Here is a 24,559-nt window from a genome sequence, read left to right as displayed (position 1 = left end):
CCCCTTGCGGGGCTGTGTCCAGGCAGCATACATCTCGTTAGATCTTCTCAATACCCCTATTATGTAGGCAGGCCAGTGTCATTGCCTTCACTCAGCAGTAATTGTAGCAGCTGCTGTTATTGATCCCATGTTATGTGTCAGGCACTGTGTTAAGCACTTTACATACATGGTATCGTTTAATCCTTGCAATATTCTGGGAGGGTAAGTGATATAATTCATCACCACTCTTTTAATTTTAATAAGAAGAGGAAATGGGGGCCGGCCCGGTGGCTCAGGTGGTTAGAGATCCATGCTCCTAATTCCGAAGGCTGCCGGTTCGACTCCCGCAAGGGATGGTGGGCTGCGCCCCCTGCAACTAGCAACAGCAACTGGACCTGGAGCTGAGCTGCGCCCTCCACAACTAAGACTGAAAGGACAACAACTTGACTTGGAAAAAAGACCTGGAAGTACACACTGTTCCCCAGTAAAGTCCTGTTCCCCTAAAAAAGAAAAAAGAAGAGGAAATGGAGGCCCTGAGAGGGTCAGTGATTTATCTAGGATCACAGCTCATGGGTGGCAGGGCTGGTCTGTGGGCTTTCAAGCCCATGCTCAATTCCTCTCTGCCGCCCTGTACAGATGAGAAAACTGTTCTGTAGAAACTGTTTGGCCTCCCCGGAGTCATCCAAGCAGTCATAGTAGAGCTGGGATTGAATCTTGGTCTCTGGGACGTCACGCCAATGCGCCCTACAGCACCCAGCACACCACCTTCTCATCTTTAAGGCTAATGAGAGGGAAGGTGTGTGTTCCCTCACTCAGTGGCCCTTCTTGGAGTGTGAGAGGAGCTTGTGGGTAGCACCCATTAGGCTGTCCTCGTCTTGGCTCCAGCATCACTCACTTTGTACTTTTGTTTTCTTTTGTTCTGTTGCAGGAGTAAAAATTCAAAGATCTTAGAAGTGTGTGTGTGTGTGTGTATACGTAGATGTATAAGTGAAAAGTGAAAGTCACCCCTTTGTCGCTCTCTCACTCTCCTTCCCAACTATTTATTGCTGTGAAAGTAATTCAGCTCTATGTGTACAAAACACGGATCATATTATACGTATTATTTTATGACTTTTTTCACATACTTCTGTGCATTGGTGTTCCTTTCATATCAGCACAGAGCTTTCTCATTATTTTTGATAACTACGTTCCACTGGATGTTTGTATTGTAATTTGACCCCTGTTGATGGACTTTTAGCTTGTTTCTAATTTTTCTCCATCAGAAATGGCTGCAGTGAATGTCTTTATATTCCTGTGTGAATATAAGCAGAATGAATGGGTGGAATAGAAGAGATTTGTTTATAAAGTGGTGTGTTTGGTTCTGCCAAGTTGCTCCGTGTTTAGACTCCTGTCAGTAGCACCTCTTTTTACACACCTGTGTTCAGGCATTTATCACCTACAGAGGTGTGACTTCTGTGCGATCCTTTATGGCCTGGACTGTGTCCGTTTTTTCTGATGAGCTCTGAATACCTTTTCTCCAAATACAGGACAGCTGCTCCCAGCACAGGAGGTGCTGTGCAGTCAGGACTCAGTAAGTGTGTGTGGAATGGCAGAAAAGGCAGCTCCTTGTGAGGTCCTGCTGGGAGGCACCCAAAGATTGGAGCAGGGAGGTGGTATAGATTAATAAGCAGGACTTTGATAGGTGGGGGGTTTCTGAGAAGTAGGCAGTGTGGTTTCTGCCCTTCAGAAACTTCCAGGCTAAACAGAGGAAGCTAGTTTTGCACAGCAGGCTACAGCGTTGTGTGGCTCTGCCCACGATCAGATCTGGGAAGGGGAGCTTGTTGAGGACAGGAGGAACCTCGTGGGGGAATCTGACCTGGACATTCATGTAGGAGCAGTGACAGAGATGTGGCCAGTGTTATGGCAGCAGAGAAGGTGTGGGGCTGGCCTCTCCCCACTTCCAGCCTTACAAGGGGCTCTGAGGGATGGATGCAGGTGACTCATCCCTGAGGAGTTTGGCAAAGGAGTGTAGGAGATGCAGAGCCAGATGACACCAACTGGGGAGCCCCTCCCTTGGGGGCTGGGACAGATAGGTCAGCAGAGGGGAGCAGAGAGGCAGCAGTTCCTGGAGGACAGATGCTGAGGGCCTCAGGAAGCCTTGTAGACGTTGCTTGGCTGGAGAGAGGGAACAGCCGGCGGAGAGGCGGCAGCCATGTCTCAGAATGGTTCTGAGCTTGTGTATGTTCTACAGTCTAGCCAGAGGAAGTGCCAGTGGGTGGATGTGGGCGTAGAGAACTTCCAGATCCCAGACCTACCTGCCAGCCCACCACAGCCCTCGCAGCTCAGGCAGTGGTGGCTGCAGGTGTTTGCCAGGTCGGAGGGACTGGCCACCAGCACTTGCACTTTCTGTGGGATTCCACTGCTTTCACACACTTCAGCCACATGTGTCTGCTTCTTTTCTCTCTCCTTTGCCAGAGGAACTGCAAAGGGGACAACAGAGCAGAGTAGGCCAAGTGATTCTCCATTTTCTTCTCCCACAGACAAGTCCCCAGGTCTTACGAATCCCTCCTCCTTCTTACCTCAAATGCCCTCCCTGCCTCTGCCCCCTCCTAGTCTAGGCCACTGGGACTTCTGGGACTGTCTTTCTCTTTGCCTTTAGCCTTGCCACCACACCCAGTCCTCCAGCCACCAGTTCTCCATGTTATAGCTGAAATGACCTTTGTAGCATTCTGATGTGGCCATACTGCCCTTTTTAGAGCCCTGAAGTCCTCTCTGCGACTTTCGTCTCTGAGTGTGCCAGCAGCACACTCCACTCCCCGGCGAACTTCTCATCAGCCTTCTGCTGTTAGCAGGACTGTCACTTCTTAACTCCGAAAGTGGGTTGGGTGTCCCTCCTCCCATGACATCCTTTGTTGGTGGTATGTTTGTTGTCAGTGCTCGTGCTTATCTCCTGCGGTGGACTGAGAGCCCTGTGGGACAGGGACGCTCGTCTGCTCCAGTATTCCTCACACAGGAGTACTGGCCTGTCATAGGAAGTCACCTCTGTTGGATGTTGGACAAATGTAGGCTCTCAGCAGGCTGAGCTGGCGCCGGGAAGTGGGAGGCTCACTAACGGAAACCCAGGAGGACAGGGAGGACAGTGAGGAGGTCCCTCAGGGCTTGTGTCTGGTGGTCAGTCAGCCTTTTCTTCTCCACCTCTCCCCACCTTCTGAAATGACTCATGGACAGAGTAGATTCGGGTGGCTGAGAAGATACACAAAAAGCAGAAATTCCACTTTCCGAGATGTTGATCACAGTGAGTCCGCCTGTCTGGCCTTAGGTTTTTATGTACGCGTGTGTTGATTTGAAGTGTAGAGAGAAAAAAATGTTGAGGGGGAAAGAAGTCCCATTCTCTCCATGTGCAGATGAAGTTTCTTTTCCTTGGCAAAGCTGGTGACATGTATTTACTTGTTCATTGTGTGTCCTCTGTCTCCAACTGTACCTGATACGTAGTTGGGGCTCAGTAACTATTTTGTGTGAATGAATGAGTGATACTTTTGTTATACATCAGTGCATGTATATCCTTTTTAGCTTTTCAAAAGGAAGCTTACCACTGCAATTATGCCTGTAGAATAGATTCCCACAAGTAGGGTAAGTTCCTGTAATTCCTCGAAGTGGCACCACTAAGACAAAAGGAATGTGCGTTTAATAGTTTTACAGATCTGGCCAGATGGCCCTTCAGGACAGGTACCTCAATTTATGACCCCCCGATAGTGTTGGAGTGTGCCCGTTTCCCCTGCCCCAGCCCCCACCAGTGCCAGGCAGTACTTAGCACGTGCTCAGTTCTCTGCTAACGTGAGGGAGAGACCTGGTCCCTGGAGCAGGGCAGAGGTGAGCACGGACTGCTGTATTTCCGGTGCACGGGGCAGGTAGCTCAGTGCCCTTGGAGCCCCAGGGAGAAGGACAGCAGCGCGGGTGGGCATCTGAGGCTGCCGAGAACTGGCAGTCCTGGAGGAAGGCTTTGAGAATGGGCACTGCCTGGGAAAGATGTCTGGGGCCAGGCTGGGGACTTCTGGTGGGGCCATTGAAGTTCTTCAGCAAGCACGTGATGCGCGGGGATTGGCTCCGGAAGATGCAGCTGCCCCGGGGAGCAGGTGGCCTGCAAGCCACATACGTGTGTCCCTGCTGGATGGGTGTCAGGGCTCAGAGGGACCCTAGCTCCCTTAAAGAACTGGGCACATGTCAGCACTGGAAGAACGGACAGGGAGAAGAGAAATAGTAAGAGGTAGGAGCTGGCATTTATTAGCCCTTCTTCTGTGCTAGGCCTTGGACTGAGAAGAACTTAACACATGAAGGGCAGGTACTCTCACGAGCCCCGTTTTCTAGAAGGGGAAATGGAGGCTCAGAGGAGGCCGATCACCTGCCTATGATCTTGCAGCAAGTGAGTGGCCGAGCCCGGCCTGGAGCTCAGGCTGCCCCCGCCTGGAACAGCGGAGCACTTGGGGAGAAGCCAGGGTTGAGCCCTGCACTCAGTGCTTTGGCACAGGACTTCCAGAACCTGGTCAGGGCCAGGATCCTGCCTCGCAGGCCGTTGGCCCAGAGTCTCCAGGAGACCTGTTGACAGACCAGAGCAGTCTGGAGCAGCCCATGCCAGCAGATGGTGTGAAGTGGTGGCAGGGGCCCTGGGTCATGTCTGTGACGTCTCCCTCACCCTGGCCAGACTCCAGGGGGACGGTTGGTCCCGCAGTGGGGGCCGGGTCGTCAAGCTTTTGTATTGGAGCGGGAGCTGATCCGAGCCACCCACTCTTGTCCCTAAACTCCAGAAGTAGCTTCCTACGCCTCCCAGAGACAGATGCTCTGGTAGGAAGTGAGACACCACCTCCACCAGCAGCCTTGGGACGCACCTGCCTCCGGGGTGGGGGACGGGGGGCAGGCAGGAGGAGCCCAGGGCTGTGCATACCTACCTCCCCACCTCCTCCCTGAGCCGGCCTCTCCCTGGAAGAAAGGGACAGGTCACGCCCAGGCTGGCCCTGTTTCCATTGCGGGCGTTAAGGATTCCTCTTTCACTCTTTCATTGTAATGACATGGCAGGGACTCTGGAAGCAGGTCCAGCATGCCCTCTCATGTTCCACGGAACCCTGGTTCAGGGTCTTCACGCCTGAAGAAATGGCTGCTGCATGTCACTGTGGGGTAGGCGCTGGCGCTGAGCCCTGCTGTCTTCCTGTTCCCTCTGTCCCCCCAGGCTCAGGTGGCCTTCCTCCAGGGAGAGAGGAAGGGGCAAGAGAATCTCAAGGCAGACCTGGTACGACGGATCAAGATGTTAGAGTATGCGCTGAAGCAGGAGAGGTGGGCCCCACTGCCCTGGTCCTGCCTTCTGGGAAGTCGGTCCTCAGCGGGAGGGTGGGCGGTCAGGGGGCTGGCTGCTCGCTTTCCCTTCCTCGCAGGGAGATTTGGGATCAGATCAGTATTGCATGGTTCTAGGGGAGGGGACAGAATAAGACATAATCGGTGGATTCAGGATAGACACTAGTGACAGTCACCATGATGCTGGTGGCCCACTGTGTGCCATGCACCGTATATTGTCGCATCCCTGCCAGTAGCCTAATGAGTACATTGAGGCTTCCAGAGGGTGAGGACTTCTTCAAGGACTCCTGGAGCTGGGCTGGCAAGCCAGTCTGTCAGGCTCCAGAGAGGGTTCTCACAACGCCATTGGTGGTGGCTTCTCCACCAGGGCTGCTTCCTCATGGGGGTGGGGGGAGCTTCAGAGAGAAGAGAGTGGATGGGAGTGGCGCCCTGGGATTTGGGGTTCCTGAGGTGAGTGCTGGCCCGTATACTCCTCTGTGTCTTACTCGCAATCATTTGCTCTTCTAGGGCCAAGTATCATAAATTGAAGTTTGGGACCGACCCGAACCAGGGGGAGAAGAAACTGGACCTGTCAGAACAAGGTACCCACCCTCAGATCCTCCCCACTTGCCACTCCCCACAAACCTGACTGAGCTGGAGGAGGGCCGAGGTGGGCTGCAGCTTTCTCACTTTGCTCCATGGATGCAGAGCTGGCCGAAGGCCTGGGGAGGGGTTGGCTCTCACCCTCAGTGCTCCTCCCCTTCGGCGGCTGTGCCAGGTACTGTGCTGGCCCTGCCGGGAGACGGGACAGTGAGAGTGGTGAAGAAGGCCCGTCCTGCCTGTGGTCCCTCTGGGAAATAGAGACAGACGCACAAGGTCCGTTACAGTCTCTGCTCCTTGAAAGAGGGATCAGTTCACCAGCAGGGCAGTCGGGAAGGTGCTGCAGGGGGAGGCAGGAGTGTGGTATGTTAGAACACAGGAGCGATTGGGTGTGACTGGAACAAGTGGAGTGGGGTGGCGGGCGTGAGGTGCCAGGTGACATGTCACGGCCTTCACTGCCAGGCTGATGGTGACTGTTGTTCTGTATGTCAGACTCCTCCTCCAAGAGTGGATTCCACAAGGGCAGGAGGTTTGTTTACTGACGTCACCTGGGGACCTAGCCAGGCACGTAGTAGATGTCCAGTAACGTATTTGATGAATAGAATAAATAGATACCTCATTTAATCCACCCGACAGTCCCAAGAGGTAGGTGCTGCTATTGTTAACTTCATGTCCCAGGAGAGGAAACCGGCTCAGATAGGTCAACTAACCAGCTCAAGGCCACACAGCCGGGAAGTGGCAGAGCTGGACTTGAACCCAGTCGAGTCTGCCCGTCTCTCAGAACTGGGCCGGCTTCCTGTGTAGGAAAATTACATAACAGAACTGAGTCTGAAGATCGTCTGGGGATGGTTTGGGGAATGACCGGTCAGGAGATGAGAGATGAGGAGTGCGGAAGGGAGAGTAGGTTTCACACACTCAGAAGGACTCCGTGGGACCGTGACAGTGACCACCTGGGGTTTGAGGGTGAGGAAGCTGGGGACAGTGATGGGGACGTGGTGGTGCCCTGACTACCGGCCTGCCTCCTCTCTCCACCCTCCAGTTTCCAATGGCCCAGTGGAGTCGGTCACCCTGGAGAACAGCCCGCTGGTGTGGAAGGAGGGACGGCAGCTTCTCCGGCAGTGAGTGTGCAGAGCGCGCCGGGGGCGGGGGGGTTCGGGGGGGACACATCTGGCTTGGGAGATAAGCCTGAAGGCTCCACAGTCCTTCCTGGCCTCCCTGGGGACACTGAACTATTGGGATCCCTGCTGGCCACAGCTGAGATGGCCTGTCACCCTCTGGGTGGAGCCCTGCCCGGGAGAGGGCAGGAAGACTCACTGTAGGAGCCAGATGTAGGGGACCCCCATGCTTGGAAAGCGGTCCGAAATGCCTCTCGCTTTTTTCCCCAAGGGTGGCGTTGAATTATTTTTTATTATTAAAGACATTTGTGTGTTTTAGAAAACTTGGGAAATCTAGGGAAACACAAAGAGAAAATAGAAATCACTCCATAATTATACCACCCAAGGAATTTCATGCCCCCGTAAACATTTTGGCACATATACTCTCAGTCATGGCTGTGTGTGTGTGCGCGCGCACGCTTTATAAATGGGCTCCCCTCTCGCAGTGTTTTGTAATGCATTGGTTTTGCTAAGTGTTGTGAGTATCTTTCCATATAAATTAGTTGTGTTGCATCATTTTAAGAACTGTATGGTAGTCTGTGAGGTGGGTAACAATAACTTTCTATAGCCAACCCCTTCTTGTATTCCATTGAAGGGGTTCTTACAGACAGTGTGACAAACATCAGGGGGTTCCTTATTTCTCCGTACCCTTAATTTTCTTAAGTTAATACCTGGCAGTGCAATTGCTAGCTTACTTAGTGTGTTCAAACAATAACAAAATGATTATGATAGGCAACACTTGCCATCTCGTGTACGCCTGGCACTCTTAACATTTGGCACGTGTTGATGCTTCACGTAAATCCTCATGTGGTATAACTGCTAGCATTCCCCTTATTTTCACATATTAAAAACCTGAGGTGCAGAGAGTATCTGTTTGCATAAGGTCACAGCTAATGAGTGGAAGGTCTGTGGATCTCCGTCCGACGGAGTGGATCTCCATCGGTCCGTCGCCAGAGCCCCCAGAGCCCAAATTCTTCACCCCCATGCTCCCCCGCCTCTCCACTGCTGGGGAGCCTCACACACACGCCAGCACACAATGAGACAGCAGTGAAGGCAAGTCTTGTCTAATGTGCAGGGGCAGAGGTCCCAAAGGGACAGGGTCACAGTAAACAAAAGGATTTTCGAGGAGCCTGCTGAGGACCAGCAAGGAATTCTTGGCTTGCATATTTTTTAAATTAATTAATTAATTTTTGGCTTGTATTTTTTGAAGCCACTGATAACCATAATTCCCCCACACCTTTTTTTGTTTTAAGCTTTTAGACCAGTACTGACTGGCTTCAATTTTTTTTTTTTTGATTGCAGAAGTAATAAATGCTGATTTGTAGAAGTGAATAGAATAAGTTACAAAAGTTCCTCTTATGTCCCTAGTCCTATTCTCCAGAGGTCACTGAGGTCACTGACTGCTCATAAGTTTGTTTGTTTTTTCCCCTTTCTTCCACCTCTCCACCCCCCACTCCGTTTCAAGCTGTTGTTTCTCAGTCTAGTGTAGGACACAACCCCCTGGCCCACGCACGTATTATGAGCCTTGAGCTCCCCCCAGCTGAGGCAGTTGGTCGCTGGTCGGCCGCTGGTCGGCCGCTCACAGCAGCTCATGGCAGCTCTCGCCTGCTGCTGGCCACTCACGCTGCCCACGGCAGCCCACAGTAGCACACAGCAGTTTCACAGCAATCCGGCCGCCCAGCTCCCAGGAGAGCCATTGTTCACAATCTTAGCTGTAGAGGGCGCAGCTCACTGGCCCATGTGGGAATCGAACTGGCAACCTCGGCGTTAGAAGCGCAGCGCTCCAACCACCTGAGCCATGGGGGCCAGCCCTGCTCATAAGTTTAATATACATCTTTCTTGGCCTTGTAGGGAGAGGGTAGCGTATTACAAGTTGTGTGTGTGTAGTCTATATTTATACACTCATGAACACTTTTTAAGACAAACACTTGAATTGTACAGAACACATAACTTACAGTTTTCTTTAAGCCATTTGTCGTGGCCATCTTTTTTTGGTGCTCTGCCTCGTTGAGTTTCTGCCTAGTGTCCCATCAGTAATTTGCTCCACAGCCCTCGTCCGTGGACGTGTAGGTTGGCTCTCCTGCCCAACATTGCCGCGAGCATCTATGTGACAGCACTGTGTCCGTGTAGAAGGCTGCCACTGGCAGTAGTCTGGAAGGTGAAACAGCGGGGTCAAGGACGTGCTTATTTAAAATTTTGGTGTATAGTCTTAAGCTGCTCCTCCAAAATGGTTATCCCAAGTTACTGTCCTTCATATATGCCTGCAGTATCGAAAGAAGCCCCAAGATGCCTGCCCGCACTGATTCTGCCTCCCCACAGGTACCTGGAAGAGGTGGGCTACACCGACACCATCCTGGACATGCGGTCCAAGCGCGTGCGGTCCCTGCTGGGCCGCTCGTTGGAGCTCAATGGGGCTGTGGAGCCCAGTGAAGGGGGCCCCAGGGCAACGCCGGGCCCTGGGGGGCTCAGTGGCGGGGAGTCACTGCTGGTGAAGCAGATCGAGGAGCAGATCAAGAGGTGAGCCCGTGGGCCTGGTGGGTCCAGCCCTCTGCCTCCTCCCTCCTGATGAAGGCCGTTGTCAGAAAACTCAGCAAGTGCTCGTGGAGGCTCTGCCGGCCACTTCCTTCCTGGAGCCTGTTCTGGGCTCATTTGTTCCGGAACCCTCTGTCCCTTCATTGTGGGAGCCTGCTTCTGTTCTGAGTCCCCTGCCCATACTCTCCCATGGCCTCGCCTTTGTGCTGATACACGCACCGTGGCTCATCTCCAGCCTGCCCTCTCTGCTGAAGTTCAGCCCTGTCCACCCCTCAGCAGACATTGAATCGAGCACCTCCTGAATGCAGGCAGCCCCTGGGCCTCATGCTAGGACCTGGCAGGGAACAAGACACACAGTCACTGCCCTCTGGCTCTTACTCAATCTCTCATCCATAATCGTTATCCGTCAGAATAAATAATGAGATGTTAGGTGCTATGAAGAAAAGGCAGGGTAGTAAGGAAGACTGATTGGAGAAATAGAAACACTTTGGATGAGGTGGGTGGGGAGGACCTCTTCGTGGAGGTGAAGTTTGGACAGAGAAGTGCAGGTAAGCCACACAAGTAGGTGGAGGGAGAATGTTCTGGGCAGAGGAAACAGCAGGTGGACAGTTTCTGAGACGGAGGAGACCTGGCATGTTTGGGAGTCAGCAGAAAGGTCGGCGTGGCTGCAGGGGCGCGCGTGGGGCTCTGGTCTGCGGTGAGGCTGGTCTCAGGAGTCAGGTCAAACGGCCTCATTGGCCATGATAAGAAGTTTGGATTCTAGTCTGAGGGTTGTGGGAAGCCAGTGGTTTCCAGCTGGGGTGTGACGTAATCTGACACACTTGGTCTGCTTCGAGAAGCAGCGGCTGAATGAGGGCCTGAGTCAGGGCAGGGAGAGCGGTTGGGAGACGACGGCAGTGTCCAGGTGAGAGATGGGGGACGTTAGGTGGAGGGGCAAGAAGGGGTCAGCTTCTCGCTGGGTTTTTAGGATAAGTTGACATGATTTAAAGGATTGGGTGTGGGGAGAAAGGAAAGACACTAGGACTAACTCCAGGGTTTGGTCTGAGCAGCTGGGAGCAGCATTGGCTGAGATGGGGAAGATGAGAGGCACATCAAGGGGGCTGTTTCGGATGAGTGGAGCAGGAGGTGCCTGGTGACCCCAGTGCAGGTGATGAGTAGCCAGCCTGGAGCGGGGGGCGGTGGAGGGGAGAGGGGCTTGACTCCTAAGTGTGACTAGTTCACCAGCACGGGGATTTTGAAAATCACAGGACTTTGTGGTCACGAGGGAGACAGTGTAGGTGGCAGGTGCAGAGAGGAGGTGCGAGGACTGAGCCCTGGGGGCTCTCCTCTGTCTAGATGCCAGAGAGAAGGGCAGGAGGAGGCTGAGCCAAGGCAGCCAGTTGTGGGGGAGGAAACCCTGAGCATGGTGTCCTGGCAGCTGAGCACAGACACGTTCTGCTCGGAGGGGGTGCACGCGGAGGCCAGGAAGTGCGTGCTGGACTCGGCGAGCTGGCGGAAAGGTCTCCCCGAGCAGTCACCATGTACCCGGCCGTTGACAAGAGCATCAGCCTAGTGGCAAAAAAGGAGGCTCTTTGCAATTATCTGAACTTTGAATTCCACCCCCTTTCTACCTGGAGTCAGGTTTGGCAAATAACTTCTTTTGCTAAAACTTGTCTCTCAGTTGGGCATTAAACAGCAGGCTGGAAGGTGGAACCAGGAGTGCCATCTTGTCAGTGGGCGAGTGCATGCTCGCCCAGGGCCAGGCTGGCTGTAGGGCCCGTGCATGGGTGACCAGTTCCTCTTTTCCTGCTGGGGCTATCTGCCACTCCCCTGACCTGCGCTTGTGGTTTGACCAGGCCGTGGGAACGGGGGCTGCAGAGTCAGTGGCACTTTCTTGTGTAGCTCTCCTTCTCAGTCAGGACATGCGGGGACATGTGTGGTCAGGGTTGGGGGCTAGTCCTCTGGAACTCGGGCTCAGAACGCAAATGAGGAGGTGGGCCCAGTCTGGTCAAAATGAAGGTTTGATCTGGGGTGATCGTCTGTCAGGCAGAGGCTGGGATTGCGGCCCTGTGTGTGATCAGTCAAGGTTCCTCCAGGGTCAGGATGGGCTCAGCCCCTGAGAGCTGGGTCTAGGCTCTGGCCACCAAGCCTCGGTGCCCTCCCATTGGAGCTTTGTCCCTTGGCAGGACTAACACCCCCTCTGCCCCCCTGTCGTGGGCAGGAATGCGGCAGGCAGAGATGGCAAAGAGCGCTTGGGTGGCTCGGTGCTGGAGCAGATCCCCTTCCTGCAGAGCTGTGAGGACGAAGACAGCGACGAGGACGACGAGCTGGACAGTGTGCAGCACAAAAAGCAGCGCGTGAAGGTGAGCCGTGAGCAGAGGAAGTGCCCCTGCTCTCCTCCCAGAGGACCCACCTGTTTTGTGCCCCTGTAGGTGCCAGGGGACTCCCTCTGGTCTGTGTGTGGCCTGAGCACATCCTCCAGTCCCCGTCCCCTTGCCTCAGTAGCTTCAGAGGCGCCTAGGTCTTTACTGCGAGGGCCTGCCTCTATACCCCTGTGCCCCTGTTCTCTCCGTCCTCCCTGCTTCAGCTCAGGTGCTTCTGAGCGGTCGTTCCTGAACTCTGCAGACCAGGCCAGCCCCCGTGGTGCCCCCACAGCGCTCTCTCCTTTGGGCTAGTCTGATCACAGTCGTGCTCAGATATTGTTTGGGGTGGCAGTGGCTCCCTGTCCCCCCATAGAGGGTGAGCTCCACAAGGCAGGGACTCTGGCGGTCTTTTCACTGTGCTCCCCGGCACCCTGAATAAATGTGGCTGGGTGGGGGCAGGGCTCCGTGGGGGCTTCTGGAGGATGTGACTCTCCAGTCTGCTGTTGGTGTCAGGACCCAGGCCTGGGACACTTCACAGGGTAAAGTCCAGATCCCTTCAGCTTGACCTCAAGATACGGCGCACACCACATTTCACCCCTGCTCCTTAACTGCCACAGCCCGTGTCCCTGCCATCTCGACGGTGCTGTCCTGAGGCGTGGCATAGTCTCGTTTGTCCAGTAAACTTCAGTTTGGGCCTCACGGGCCAGCTCTGCTGCCAGCAAGGGTATGGAGACACAGTTCCCGACGTGGAGGAGTTGTGGCTGGCGACGGGCTTGTAAGCAGTCACATACAAAGGGACATGCCACAGTGGAGACAGGGACACGTGCCTGTAGAGGGGGCATCTGTGCGAGACTGCCTTTCTTTAACCCGCCTGCCCATCAGAAGTCCCTCTCTCCCTCCCTCCCTCCTTCAGGTCCACCTCAGACACCCCCTCCTCCTCTAGGAAGCCTTCCCTGACTCAACCTTGCTGCCCTCCTCCTTATAAGCTCAGGAGCCTCTTGGGGGTTGGTCTCCCTGTCTCGTGTCAGGTCTGTGTCCTCCACCTTGCATCCCTGTGAGGGACCAGGTCTGTCCTGGCCTCTCCTCCGTCCCATGTCCCCAGTGTGGCTCAGGACAGGGTCCTGCCTGGCCTACGTGCTCAGTGAACATAGTGAATGGAATGGAGGACACAGATCAAAACCCTGGAGCTGGGTTTACAGGAGAAGCAGGGTATGTCTGAGCCCGGCTCTCCAGTACTGCTGTCCCCTGGTCCCAATTGCTGGTTCCTCCTACCGCTTGTCGAAATTATCGCTGACTTTTCATACTCTGTCACTGCCCCTGTACCACCTGCCCTGAGGGGGTGCCTCAGTGTGCGGGGGTTTCACACCTCCCCGGGCCCTCTGTCTCTACACAGTCTGTCAGTGACCAGACTGATTTGAAAGCCTTGCCCGTGACTCCCTGAGTGTCCACTGTCCTGGCTGTGTAATGTTGGGAACCTGATGGTCTTAGCTTCAGTTTCTGGGGCTGATGGTCCCTGTCTGGGGGCTGCAGAGGATTTGATTTGAATGAGTTCACGCCTAGAAAGGCCTTGGCTGCACAGTGGCTGACCATGCCGCGCGCTCTGCGGTGGTGGTAGTAGAGATACTTACAGTGCTTTGGCACGGACAGTCACAGGCCCTCTCTCGTGGTCCTTGCAGAGCACCTGTACAGTCCTGTGGAGCCCCGACCCGCACCACGGCCTCTGGGCATGCTGTCAAAACCCTGGCTCTTGGTCTTCTGGAAAGGAAGAGGAAGTGCCCATGTGCCAGCCCTCTGGGCCTCCCTTGCCCACCAGAGGCTGGTCCCTCACAAATGCCTACAAGGTGTTGCTTCCAAATTCGTACCGCTCCAGACCCAGCTTGGGGTGCTGAGCTTGGAGGGGGTCAGTCTCGCCCTCGAGTTGTTCACTGTCTGACTGAGGCCGGCTCCGTGGGTGCCCAGGACACGGTACAGGCCGGAGTCACTTAGGAGGGAGAAGCTTCCCTGAAAGGTGGTCGTCAGCGTCCCCGTGCTGGGCTGCGTATGCTTTTACATGCTTACAGTGGAACTAAGATACCAGAATTGTCTTTGAAAATTCTGGAACTACTTTAAGCCTTGGAGGTTCTGTGTGCACAGCCCTTGGATGGTACTTTGTATAAAATGTGATGCTTACACCATGAGAGGGTAAAGAATCACGCAAGGTGTCATCTCACAAGGCTGTGTATAAAAGGTGTCTGTGTGGGAAATGCAGGTGCCAGGCTGCTCCTAAATCCACAAGGCTGGGATGGGACTGAGGAAAACAGGATGATTTGGTTTCTACCCCTGGTTAAGACCGAGCGTGGAAAATGGCAAACTCAGTATTCACTTGCCCTGCATTCTGTTTCTTAGAGTGGAGGAACTATGTTTTTGTGTTGTTGTTTTTTTTTATCATTCTGCAAGCAGGACATACTGGTTACATAAGGAAACTAAAGTTCAGCTAATCTGGAAAGTTCTAAGGAAGACTTGGAGAACCCCAGGGAAGCCCACGCCCCAGAGTTGTCTTAGTGTGGAGGGGATGGCTTGGACCTGGTGGCCTGGGGCAAGGGCCTTCACTCCGCTCAGCCTGTTTTCTCATCTGTAAAATGAGAAGAATAATTACAGCAATGATAACCGTCCGTACTTGGGGTTGTGAAATCGTGTGTGAGTCTTAGTGCACTGAATAGTGCAGAGAGGCCGGCAGTGTTTGATGAGGGCGTGTTATTACTGTCGCCGCGGGGCTGCTCTCACTTGTATTGTGCCCCTTCGTACACTCCGCCACACTCACGGAGACAAACATCGTCCCTCTCCCCTGAGGCAGGTTGTCTGGTGGCTTTTCTTCAGGAGAAATACTGTGCTGCCAGGCAAGGATTGTGGGGAGCAAAAGGCAGGAGGGCTGTGAGGGGCTCACAGCTGGAGGCGGAGGGGGGCCCGGCCCCACCCAGCTCTGGTAAGGTGCAGCCTCCGAAGGCTCCCAGCAGGGGGAGCACAGCCACCAAAGTGTGGGGCTGGCTGGGGGAGCTGGTGGCTGCTGCTGCACGACAATTCCAGACAGGGAGCCCTGTCTTCTCTGTTCTGAGACCTGGTGGGCTTGCACTCTGGGCGCAAACCCCCTGACCTGTCTGGTTTTCTCCATGCCCAGCTGCCATCCAAGACCCTGGTGCCCGAAATGGAAGACGAGGATGAGGAGGATGACTCAGAAGACGCCATCAACGAGTTTGATTTTCTGGGCTCAGGCGAGGACGGGGAGGGCTCTGCAGACCCTCGGCGATGTGCTGGAGAGGGCACCCACCACGAGCTGGGTGAGTGGAGAGTTTTCTGTCCGGCCTTCCTCGGGGAGGTTTCTGGGGGCGCACACAGCTGCCTGCAGCTGCTTCCTGCCCTGGGGTCTGCACCGGACACTTACACTTCCTGAGATGAGGGCAGCCAAGGAGAACGAGGCCCACGCCACAGTGGCCAGGCCCGCACCTCTTCCCTGGAAAATCCCTGTGGGGACACAGGCAGGCCTGGCTCTTCCTGCAGCAGGGCCTCCAGCCCTCCGCACGTGTGCGTCCAGATCTTGGCGGACCTCAGGGAGGAAACAGGATGGGGAGCCGAGGGGTGAGGCCGACGGGGCAGTGCTCCATTTTCCTCCCATACTGTGACCGAGCTAAGAGGCCCTCGGGCTCACGGAGGATGACTGGGGACAGGCTCCTGCAAGGCGGCCCAGAGGGGTTCCCAGCTCAGTGGTTCTCCTCTGCCTGGCCCCCACCCCTGCCCTGGGGCCAGGGCTCCCTGGCCTCCCCACTGTTGCAGGAGAAGTTTCTGGTGGCAGGTATCACCTGTGCCTGGCGTGGTTGAATTGGTGGGTGACTCCTGCCCTGTGCCTCATCCCTGTAGAAAGCCGGAGGGTCAAACTCCAGGGAATTTTGGCCGACCTTCGGGATGTGGATGGGCTGCCCCCCAAAGTGACTGGCCCGCCTCCTGGCACACCGCAGCCCCGGCCACACGAAGGTAAGAGGCCCCTCCACTCTGGTCCAGTCCCGCAGGGCCCACGACACCCACAGCAGAGGGAGGCTGCAGAGCTAAGCCCAGGGCTTCTGTGGCCTCAGGGTCGAGGCCTGGCCTCTAGTCTGCAGCCTCCCTGTCCCAAAAGTTCGTCTGTCTGTCTGTCTCCCCCTCTTTTTGTCTGTCCTGCCCTGTCTGTCTCTCCCTGTCTCTTTCTTTCCAGCTGTGATTCTTGATCTTGTCCTCTCCCTGTCTCTCTTTCTCACACCTCATCTCTCTCTCTGCCTCTCTCTGTCTCTTTCTCTCTCCCGGCCCCTCTCTGTCCCCTCCCTCCCCTCCCCCCACCAGGTTCCTTTGGCTTCTCCTCAGACGTTTTCATCATGGACACTATCGGGGGCGGGGAGGTGAGCCTGGGGGACTTGGCAGATCTCACCGTCACCAATGACAACGACCTCAGCTGTGATGTAAGTTCTCGGGGTGCCCCACCCCTCACGACCCCTGTTGGGCATCTTGCACGGTGCCAGCGCTTGCTGGGTGCTGACTGTGTGCACGGCCTGTGCTCAGTCCCTTACCCATGAGGACAAGGGGTACTGCTGCAGACAGGTTGAGGGACTTCACAGGGTCCCCAAGGTGCAGGGCCTAGAAGATGCAGTGTCTTAATCACGGTGCCAGGCTCTTCTCCAGACGACACTCCCTCCTGCCCCAGCTTATGGGCATCTCAAGTCCAGGACCCACGATTGCTGGGGGCGTGGACAGGGGGGAACTTAATCGAAATACAGCATCAGAGGAGGAAGGGGGCTCTGGGCTGGCGGCAGTGAGGGTAAGAGTCCACGCGGGAATTGCTGATGGCCTCCAGCCAGCAACCAAAACCTCAGGCCATTCTGGTGCATAGGGGGGCTAGGGAGGTCAGCTGGGCTGGAATGAAAGGGGCCCTTAAGGCTGGTGTGTGAGCCCAAGACATGGAGAGGCGTCTGGCTCTCTGGGAATCTCGAACTCTGCATGTGTGTGCATTTTCCTGTGGCAGAGCACTTCCCACGGCTTCTGTTTAGCAGGATAGGTGGTTGGTGGCTCCGCAAGGTCAGGGCGACTGCTGTGGGAAGCTGGGAAGGGAGCCCAGACGGGAGGCTGGGAGCTGCCTGAGTTTGACCCCCTCCTGGGGATTGTGCGTGTGAGGGGGTCCACACACCACAGTAGATTCTCTCACCCTAAAGAGTGTGGCAGAAGTGACAGCTGAGGCGGGAACCTTGGGCGACAGAGCCTAGATGAAAGGGTTCGTCAGATGTGAACCCCGTCTTGGGGCCGGGCACTGAGGCTTGTCTGATAGTCTGCTCTTCTTTCCCAAATGGCCCTCCCTGGGTCCACACTCGGAGAATGACACCTTAGGACATGTGCAGTGGCCCTGTTTCTCCGCACTGTGTACTCGTCCCATTTCCCTGCCCCAGCATCACGTCTAAATGCCCTCTCTTTCCAGAGAGCCTTCATATGACCTCTTAACCTCTCTCTCTGAACTCTTCCCTGTGCAGCCACTGTCAGTGTTTTCCCCAGTCCGAGCCTCCCACGGGATGGCTGCAACAAACCTGTCATTTCACTGCTCTAAACCCTCCCCCAGCCCCCAACTTCACTTAGGATGAGATGCAGGTTCCTGAACGGGGCTCACCCTCTGCCACTCTCCCCCCTGCTTTCTGCCACCCAGGTCTTCCCTCAGGCTGCACCCCAGGACCCCGCCTTGCTGCCTCCTGCCTCAGGGCCTTGGCACATGCACTTCCTCAGTCCCCTCCCCTGTCTCGTTAGGTCCTGCTCATGTGCCACTTGCTCAGGAAAGCCTTGTTGACCCCACAGAGGCAGGAAGTCTGCGGGTGCCTCTGCCCAGTGCATTTTTTTTTTTTAAAGATTTTATTGGGGAAGGGGGACAGGATTTTATTGGGGAACAGTGTGTACTTCCAGGACTTTTTTTCCAAGTCAAGTTGTTGTCCTTTCAGTCTTAGTTGTGGAGGGTGCCATTCAGCTTCAAGTTGTCCTTTCAGTCTTAGTTGTGGCGGGCGCAGCTCAGCTCCAGGTCCAGTTGCCATTGCTAGTTGCAGGGGGGCGCAGCCCACCATCCCTTGCGGGAGTCGAGGAATCGAACTGGCAACCTTGTGGTTGAGAGGATGCGCTCCAACCAACTGAGCCATCCGGAAGGCAGCTCAGCTCAAGGTGCCATGTTCAATCTTAGTTGCAGGGGGCGGAGCCCACCATCCCTTGCGGGACTGGAGGAATTGAACTGGCAACCTTGTGGTTGAGAGCCCACTGGCCCATATGGGAATCGAACCGGCAGCCTTCGGAGTTAGGAGCATGGAGCTCTAACCGCCTGAGCCACCGGGCCAGCCCTGCCCAGTGTATTTTTAATTCATAACACTGCTCGTAGTTCATAATCCTACGCACTGGTGGGCGATCTGAGTGTCTCCCTGGCCCCCTCTGAGCTGTGAGATCCCAGGGGTTTGGACACTTGTCTCCCCAGAACCTGTCTCCTACAATCCCTACACACTGTGGGAACTTGTTGAGTGAGTAGGGGGGACACTGCAGCGCCAGGAGGAGGAGGGTAATGTCCAGGTTTGGAGGCTGGTCTGTGTGGTGCTCCGTGGGGTCTGGGGTGGGGGTAGGACAAATCCTTGGAGTCCTGGATGTCAGTGTCTGCAGGACTGCTGGGGTGGATGAGAAGACCTGAGGCAGCTCCCCCCACCCCAGTTGTCTGACAGCAAAGACGCCTTTAAGAAGACATGGAACCCCAAATTCACCCTGCGCTCACACTACGATGGCATCCGTGCCCTGGCCTTCCACCACAGCCAGTCGGCTTTGCTCACCGCTTCCGAGGACGGCACACTTAAACTCTGGAACCTGCAGAAGGCTGTCACAGCCAAGAAGTGAGGGCAGCGACCCAGGGCTGGAGGGCTGGGCCCAGGGGACTGGGTGACAAGGGGCTCTGGGTGACATCTGTCTCCCCACAGGAATGCTGCACTAGACGTGGAACCTATCCACGCCTTCCGGGCTCACAGGTAGGGAATGCCCCAAAGGCAGGCTGACCCCTGGCTTGCTCACTGCCTTCCCAGGGGCCCGTTGGCGGGAGGCAGGGCAGCAGGAGGGCTCCGAGTCCCTGGGACCCTCTGCACACACACCCCTCGCTCCTGGTGCTCTGCATGCTTTCAGTGTCCACTTTCAGCTCGTTCTCAGCACAGCCTTTGGAGGAGGAAACAGACCTGGAGGGTGGGGGGAGGCAGGGGACAGCCTACTTGCCCAGTGGCACAAGAGCCCCAGATGCTGAATTCCGTCTGGCCATCCTTGGAAAATGCTAGTAGAGAAAGAACTTCACGGTCCCCAGGGAGGGATTGGGGAAGGGCAAGCGCTGAGTTGTTCATCTCCCCCTTTGTATCCTCTAGGGGCCCCGTGTTGGCAGTAGCCTTGGGCAGCAACAGTGAATACTGTTACAGTGGTGGGGCAGATGCCCGCATCCACAGCTGGAAGATTCCAGACCTCAACATGGACCCCTACGATGGTTACGGTGAGACAACTCCCTCTGCCTCCCTCCCTTTCGCCCACCCATTGTCCACTGGGACCGCGTCACTCCCTCAGCACACAGAGCATCCGCCTGTACCTAACGCTGCAGGTATTGGGGGGAACACCAAGGACGCTCAGCCTGGTGAAGCGTGGAATAGCGTGACTCAGCACGTCACACTGCGTCACACAAGATGAGCTGATGGTTGAGCTGACTCAGAAACAGTGAGGGCCGGGGGCTCAGCCCAGGGAAGCTGGGCCCTGGGGGAGCTGCGCTCAGGCTCGGCCAGTGTCTTTATGTGGTTGGTTGGGGGAGTGGGTGAGGCGAAAGTAGAGCGGGTGAGATGGGAGAAGTTACCTGGGCCAGCTTGTAGGGAGTTTGTGTTTCATCTTTGGGGCACCTTTAAGAGTTAAGTAGAGAAGTGACCAGACTGTCACCTCTGTTTTGTGTCTGTCCCCCTATTCTCTGACACCTCTGTTGATGACCCTTTTGATCACACACGTACTTCACTCAGCATCCTGTCATGGCAGAGTTTAGAGGTCGGTGTCTCCCTCGAGGAATGTAACACCATTTTCCAGAGAGCACCTCAGCCTGTGAAAGGTCAGGGGTCAGTCCCTGGCAGAATGTGCTCTGAGCCAATCGAGCTGCCACACATTGAACGTCAGCAGGGCCCGATCAAAGTCCCCCATGTGGACTTGAGGGACCAGGGAGGCAGTGGTGGGAATGACCTTTTGGAGTGACTGGGCAAATCTGGTGCACGGGGGCAGAAAAGACTGCTGGGACCAAGGGTGGGGCCAACCCACAGGGCCCAGGCTGCCGAGAATCGCCGTTGTTTCTTCTCCCCTAACTAAGTGCTAAAAATTATGTATCAAGTGCCCACTCTGTGCCAGGCACTATTGTGGGCCCCGGGGGGACAGCAGGGCACAGAGGAACATCCCTGCCCTCTGGGGCTTCCCTGCTGGACTGCCTTCAGAGCCCTGAAATATTCCAAGAGAAGCTGGTGGGCAGTGTGAACAGCCTCCAGGGCAGGCTGCGGTGGGAAAGCTCTGAGGGCGTGACGATTATGGGATGAAGCTGGGTGCAGGGTGGCAGAGCTGGTGCTCCCAGGCTGTCCAGGATCGGGGCCGGCAGCCCTAACACAGTCCATCCTCCCTTTGGTGGGTCTAGACCCGAGCATGTTGAGCCATGTCCTGGAGGGCCATGGGGACGCTGTGTGGGGCTTGGCCTTTAGTCCCCCCGCCCGGCGCCTGGCCTCCTGCTCCGCTGATGGCACTGTCCGCATCTGGGAGCCCCGCAGCAGCAGCCCTACCTGCCTCTGTACCTTCTCCACAGCCAGCGGTGAGTGGGGGCAGGGACAGTGGGAACCATGACTGCTCCCACAGGAGCTGTACAGAGCTGGAGGCCTCGAGAGGAGGGTGGCTCCTGCACCCCTGTCCCAGGGCCAGGCTGGTCTGTTAGGCAGCCTTCGCTCCCCTCTGCCCTCAGATCATGGGATCCCCACCTCAGTGGCCTTCACCAGCATCGAGCCTGCACACATCGTGGCCTCCTTTTGCTCTGGCGACACAGTCCTGTATGACCTGGAGGCTGAGACTGCTCTCCTCACGCTGGAGTCTCCGGGGAGCAGCGGTAAGGGGGCCCGGGGCGGGGGGTTGCGATCTGAATGCTCCAAGGCCCCAGTTCTGTGCTTTGCTGATCCGAGGCTTGCTCAGCTGCACGTGGCACCCCATCCCCTCTGGGGCTCTGGGTTGGAAGGAGATGAGGTCCCAGCTACTGCCCTTACGGACAGCAGGGGTCTCAGGAGGGCTGAGAGGAGGGAGCGTGTCTGGGATTCACGCATCCATCCGCCCACTGAGTGGCGTGGGCAAGCTGTCTCAGTGGCCGTCATCTTCCTGCCCATGCCAGGGCAGGCCCCAGTACCCGTTGTACCAGAGAGGCCCGTGGAAGGGTGCGGGCTGGGTGTCGCCCCCAACATCTAGGTAGACGCAGGGTGTGGGAGCGTGGTCCTCCTCTTGCCTTTGTCCTGGTCCCCCGATGTGCCCCTGACGTCCTCGCTCCCTGTTTTCTTTCTAGGCCCCACCCAGATCAACCAGGTGGTGAGTCACCCAAACCAGCCCCTCACCATCACCGCCCATGATGACAGAGGCATCCGCTTCCTGGACAACCGGACAGGTGAGGCCCAGCCTTCCCAGCTCCCCGACTCCCCTGTGCTTGTGGGAGGCAGGGCTGGACCAGGCTCAGACGCAGAACCGCTGGGGTCTGTTGGAGGCTCTGAGCGTCCCTTCTAGCCTCTTCACCTTCGCAGGCAAGGTGGCGAGTGGGACAGTAACCTGCCGCCCCTCTCCCCTCAGGGAAATGCGTGCACTCCATGGTTGCCCACCTGGACGCGGTCACCTGCCTGGCCGTGGACCCCAATGGCGTATTCCTGATGTCGGGAAGTAAGTTGGGACCCTCCTGGCTCCTCTTCCCTGCAGTTGGGGGAACTGGTGAGAGTAATCCAAGCAGGGGCAGGGAGCCTCTGGGTGACAGCAAAGCACTGTAGGCATTTCCTACATCATCTCATTTAATCTGAATAACCCTAGGAGGTTGGTACTGTTACCCCGTTGTACAGATGTGGAAACTAAGGTTCAGAGAAGTTATGTAACTTGGGCACAGCACAGCCAGTTGCAGGCATTTCAGGTCTATCTGATTCGGTCCCCAAACGCTTGTTTCGCATTCAGTACTGCCCTGCTCTCTCTGGTTAAAAGGGCACTGAAGCCCAGCGACCTTGAGGCTGTGCCTCAAAGGGATGGGGGTGGGACTTGGGCAGATGGGGGGGGCTGCTCCCCAGGGGGTAAAGGGTGTGTGTGGGTGGTCAGGGAGACCTGCCATGGGGGTGGGGCTGCCACACGCTTCGTGGCGTGTCAGTGAGTTGTCAGCAACTGAGGGTGCAGAGTTGCGAGCATTTGGGGGTGGGAGTGGATGGGTTTGGACCCATCTCGTCCTCCCAATCTGCCCCGTGACAGGGGCAGCTGTCTCCGAGGAGACCGGTGAGGGGATGGTGAGTGAGATCTAGCCCTGGCAGGGAAGATTCAGTGCAGGGCCCGGGTCCCCCCAGAAAGGGACAAAAAGAGCTAGCCTCCACGTCAGCCAGCCTGATCCTTCTGACACAAAGTCAGGCTGTCTCCCTCCAGGGGCTCATGGCCCTCAAAGCTGGGCCCCATGCTGAGCCTGGCTCTCCGACCTCCTCCCCACACCCCTGCTCAGGCTGTGGCAGCCACGCCTGCCTCTTGTCAGTCCTCAGGGCCTTCCCCTAGCTGTCCCCCCTGCCCCTACGGCTCTTCTCCCTGTACCCCTTGGCCATTCTGTCCTCACGCTGACCGACTTGTACCCACACACTCCTGACCACCTGGCATTGTTTATTCTGTTTTCTTATTTACTCTCTCTCCCACACTGGAATGTCAACACCACAGGGCCAGGGACACTGGCCCATTTTGTTCATTACCAGTACACAGTAGGTGTTCAGGAAACCCTTGGTAACTGGATGGATGGATGGTAGGAAGGACATCAGGAGGTAACTGGGCAGAGGTGAGCGGGAGAAGGTTTGAGCCCCCACCCAACTCCAAGGACCTTTGGAGAGGCCGGCTGAGGGGTTCAGGGGTCAGGTCTGGGGGTATGGTGAGGAGCTAGGGGGTACAGTGCTGCTGGGTGACAGCTCGTTCTGCTCCCACACCTGCGCAGGCCATGATTGCTCCCTTCGTCTGTGGAGCCTGGATAACAAAACATGTGTGCAAGAGATCACAGCCCACCGCAAGAAGCACGAGGAGGCCATCCACGCTGTTGCCTGCCACCCCAGCAAGGCCCTCATCGCCAGTGCGGGCGCCGACGCCCTGGCCAAGGTCTTCGTATGATGCCCACCTGGCCCCGCCCTGGCCAGGGATCGGGGCCGGGCAGGTGGGACGGAGGTGAGGCTGGGCAGGAAGCAGGCTTGGCTCAGGAAGGCAGAACCCCCTGTATCATCACCCACGACAGGGCCCTTAAACACACCCCTTCGCTTGGCCTTTCCGAGGGTGCCAAGTTCTGCAGTCAGTTTGGGCACCCGGGATAGCGTCTGGACCTTCAGAAGCGGGGTTGAGGCTTAGAGGGACCCAGAGCTGCCTTACTCCTTATACCCTGGAGGTCATGGTTCAGTCTCCCCTCCCTTCTGTCTCCCGCAGGTGCCTCCCAGCCTCTTCCCGCCTGTCTTGGAGCCTGGTGGTGCTAAAGGCCCTTTCCCCAGGAGGCGCTCCCCCATGGTCTGCCCTTCCCCCAGCATCCAGCCTGGGGAGTTGCCTCCTTCAGGAATCACCCTCCAAGATGGCCTCTGGGAGTTTCCTCTCAGCCCTGACACCCACTCCTGGTCTCTGACCTGCCTTCTGGCAGTAGCACAACCAGGGCTGAGTGTCCTTGGGGATCAGCTTTTCCAAGATGCCAGAAGGTGCCAGGTTCTCTCTTTGAACCCCTGACCCCTCCTCTCAGTCCTCCCAGACCTGGGTGGGAACTGCTGGGAGGAACCCAGATGCCCCTGCTCTGGGTCTTTCGGGGAGCCATGGAGCCAGCTGGACCCAGGCTATCCCCAGTGGGAGTGCTAAGCACACCCAGTCCACCACCCTCACCTCCAGTTCCCTCAACACAACTTTCCAGACACTACCCAATGCCTCCAAGGTCAATAGCTGCCTGGGGAGCAGGTGATGCCCTCTGGGGAGGTGCCCGCCCCTACCTCCCCAACACTCCTCCAAGGGCAGCCCCCTCCACCCCCACCAGGTCACCCAGCGGGAGAGATGGCCTTCTTTTGCCCCTCCCTGAGGCAAGAGAGGGTGGCGTGGGGTCCCCTGGGTCCCACGTAACTCCCTGTATATCTGTATAAATAAATGGGATTTTAATGGAGCCCCCTCCCCCCATGTCGTTATCACTGTGTGATAGTCTGTCAGTCTCCTCTCCTGGCCCTCCACTCTCTTCCTCTATTTATTTCACTCTTTTTGGGTTCCATCCTGAGCCCTCAGGCCCCCTTTCCAGATTCCTGTTTATAAGCCCCATCCCCTACTGTCCTGGACTTGTATGTGAAACTTGTCTCAATAAACCCTTTGGAGTAAGATGGGTGGTAGTAC

The 24,559-nt window shown here is 56.3% G+C and overlaps 1 protein-coding gene across 2 annotated transcripts in view; it reads left to right on the top strand.

Annotated features, from left to right (window-relative positions):
• The window catches only part of STRN4 (striatin 4), a 26,332-nt gene extending 1,773 nt beyond the window's left edge, over positions 1–24,559 (top strand). Inside the window, exons 2-18 of one of the 2 annotated variants that reach the window (XM_033128941.1) lie at positions 5,180–5,283; positions 5,809–5,882; positions 6,920–6,998; positions 9,354–9,551; positions 11,767–11,908; positions 15,063–15,222; positions 15,800–15,913; positions 16,277–16,371; positions 18,632–18,807; positions 18,892–18,939; positions 19,321–19,442; positions 20,604–20,774; positions 20,922–21,062; positions 21,507–21,605; positions 21,785–21,871; positions 23,154–23,377; positions 23,630–24,559. In XM_033128941.1, the coding sequence (XP_032984832.1) occupies positions 5,180–5,283; positions 5,809–5,882; positions 6,920–6,998; positions 9,354–9,551; positions 11,767–11,908; positions 15,063–15,222; positions 15,800–15,913; positions 16,277–16,371; positions 18,632–18,807; positions 18,892–18,939; positions 19,321–19,442; positions 20,604–20,774; positions 20,922–21,062; positions 21,507–21,605; positions 21,785–21,871; positions 23,154–23,323 (1,980 nt within the window). In that variant the 3' untranslated portion in view covers positions 23,324–23,377; positions 23,630–24,559. Of the gene's footprint in view, positions 1–5,179; positions 5,284–5,808; positions 5,883–6,919; positions 6,999–9,353; positions 9,552–11,766; positions 11,909–15,062; positions 15,223–15,799; positions 15,914–16,255; positions 16,372–18,631; positions 18,808–18,891; positions 18,940–19,320; positions 19,443–20,603; positions 20,775–20,921; positions 21,063–21,506; positions 21,606–21,784; positions 21,872–23,153; positions 23,378–23,629 lie in introns of both variants that reach the window. The other variant, XM_033128940.1, reaches the window with a different exon arrangement.

This window comes from Rhinolophus ferrumequinum, chromosome 15 (assembly GCF_004115265.2).
Source record: "Rhinolophus ferrumequinum isolate MPI-CBG mRhiFer1 chromosome 15, mRhiFer1_v1.p, whole genome shotgun sequence".
Lineage (NCBI taxonomy): Eukaryota > Metazoa > Chordata > Mammalia > Chiroptera > Rhinolophidae > Rhinolophus > Rhinolophus ferrumequinum.
The sequence above is the reverse complement of the archived record's forward strand: the minus strand, read 5'-3'. Positions and strand labels throughout refer to the sequence as shown.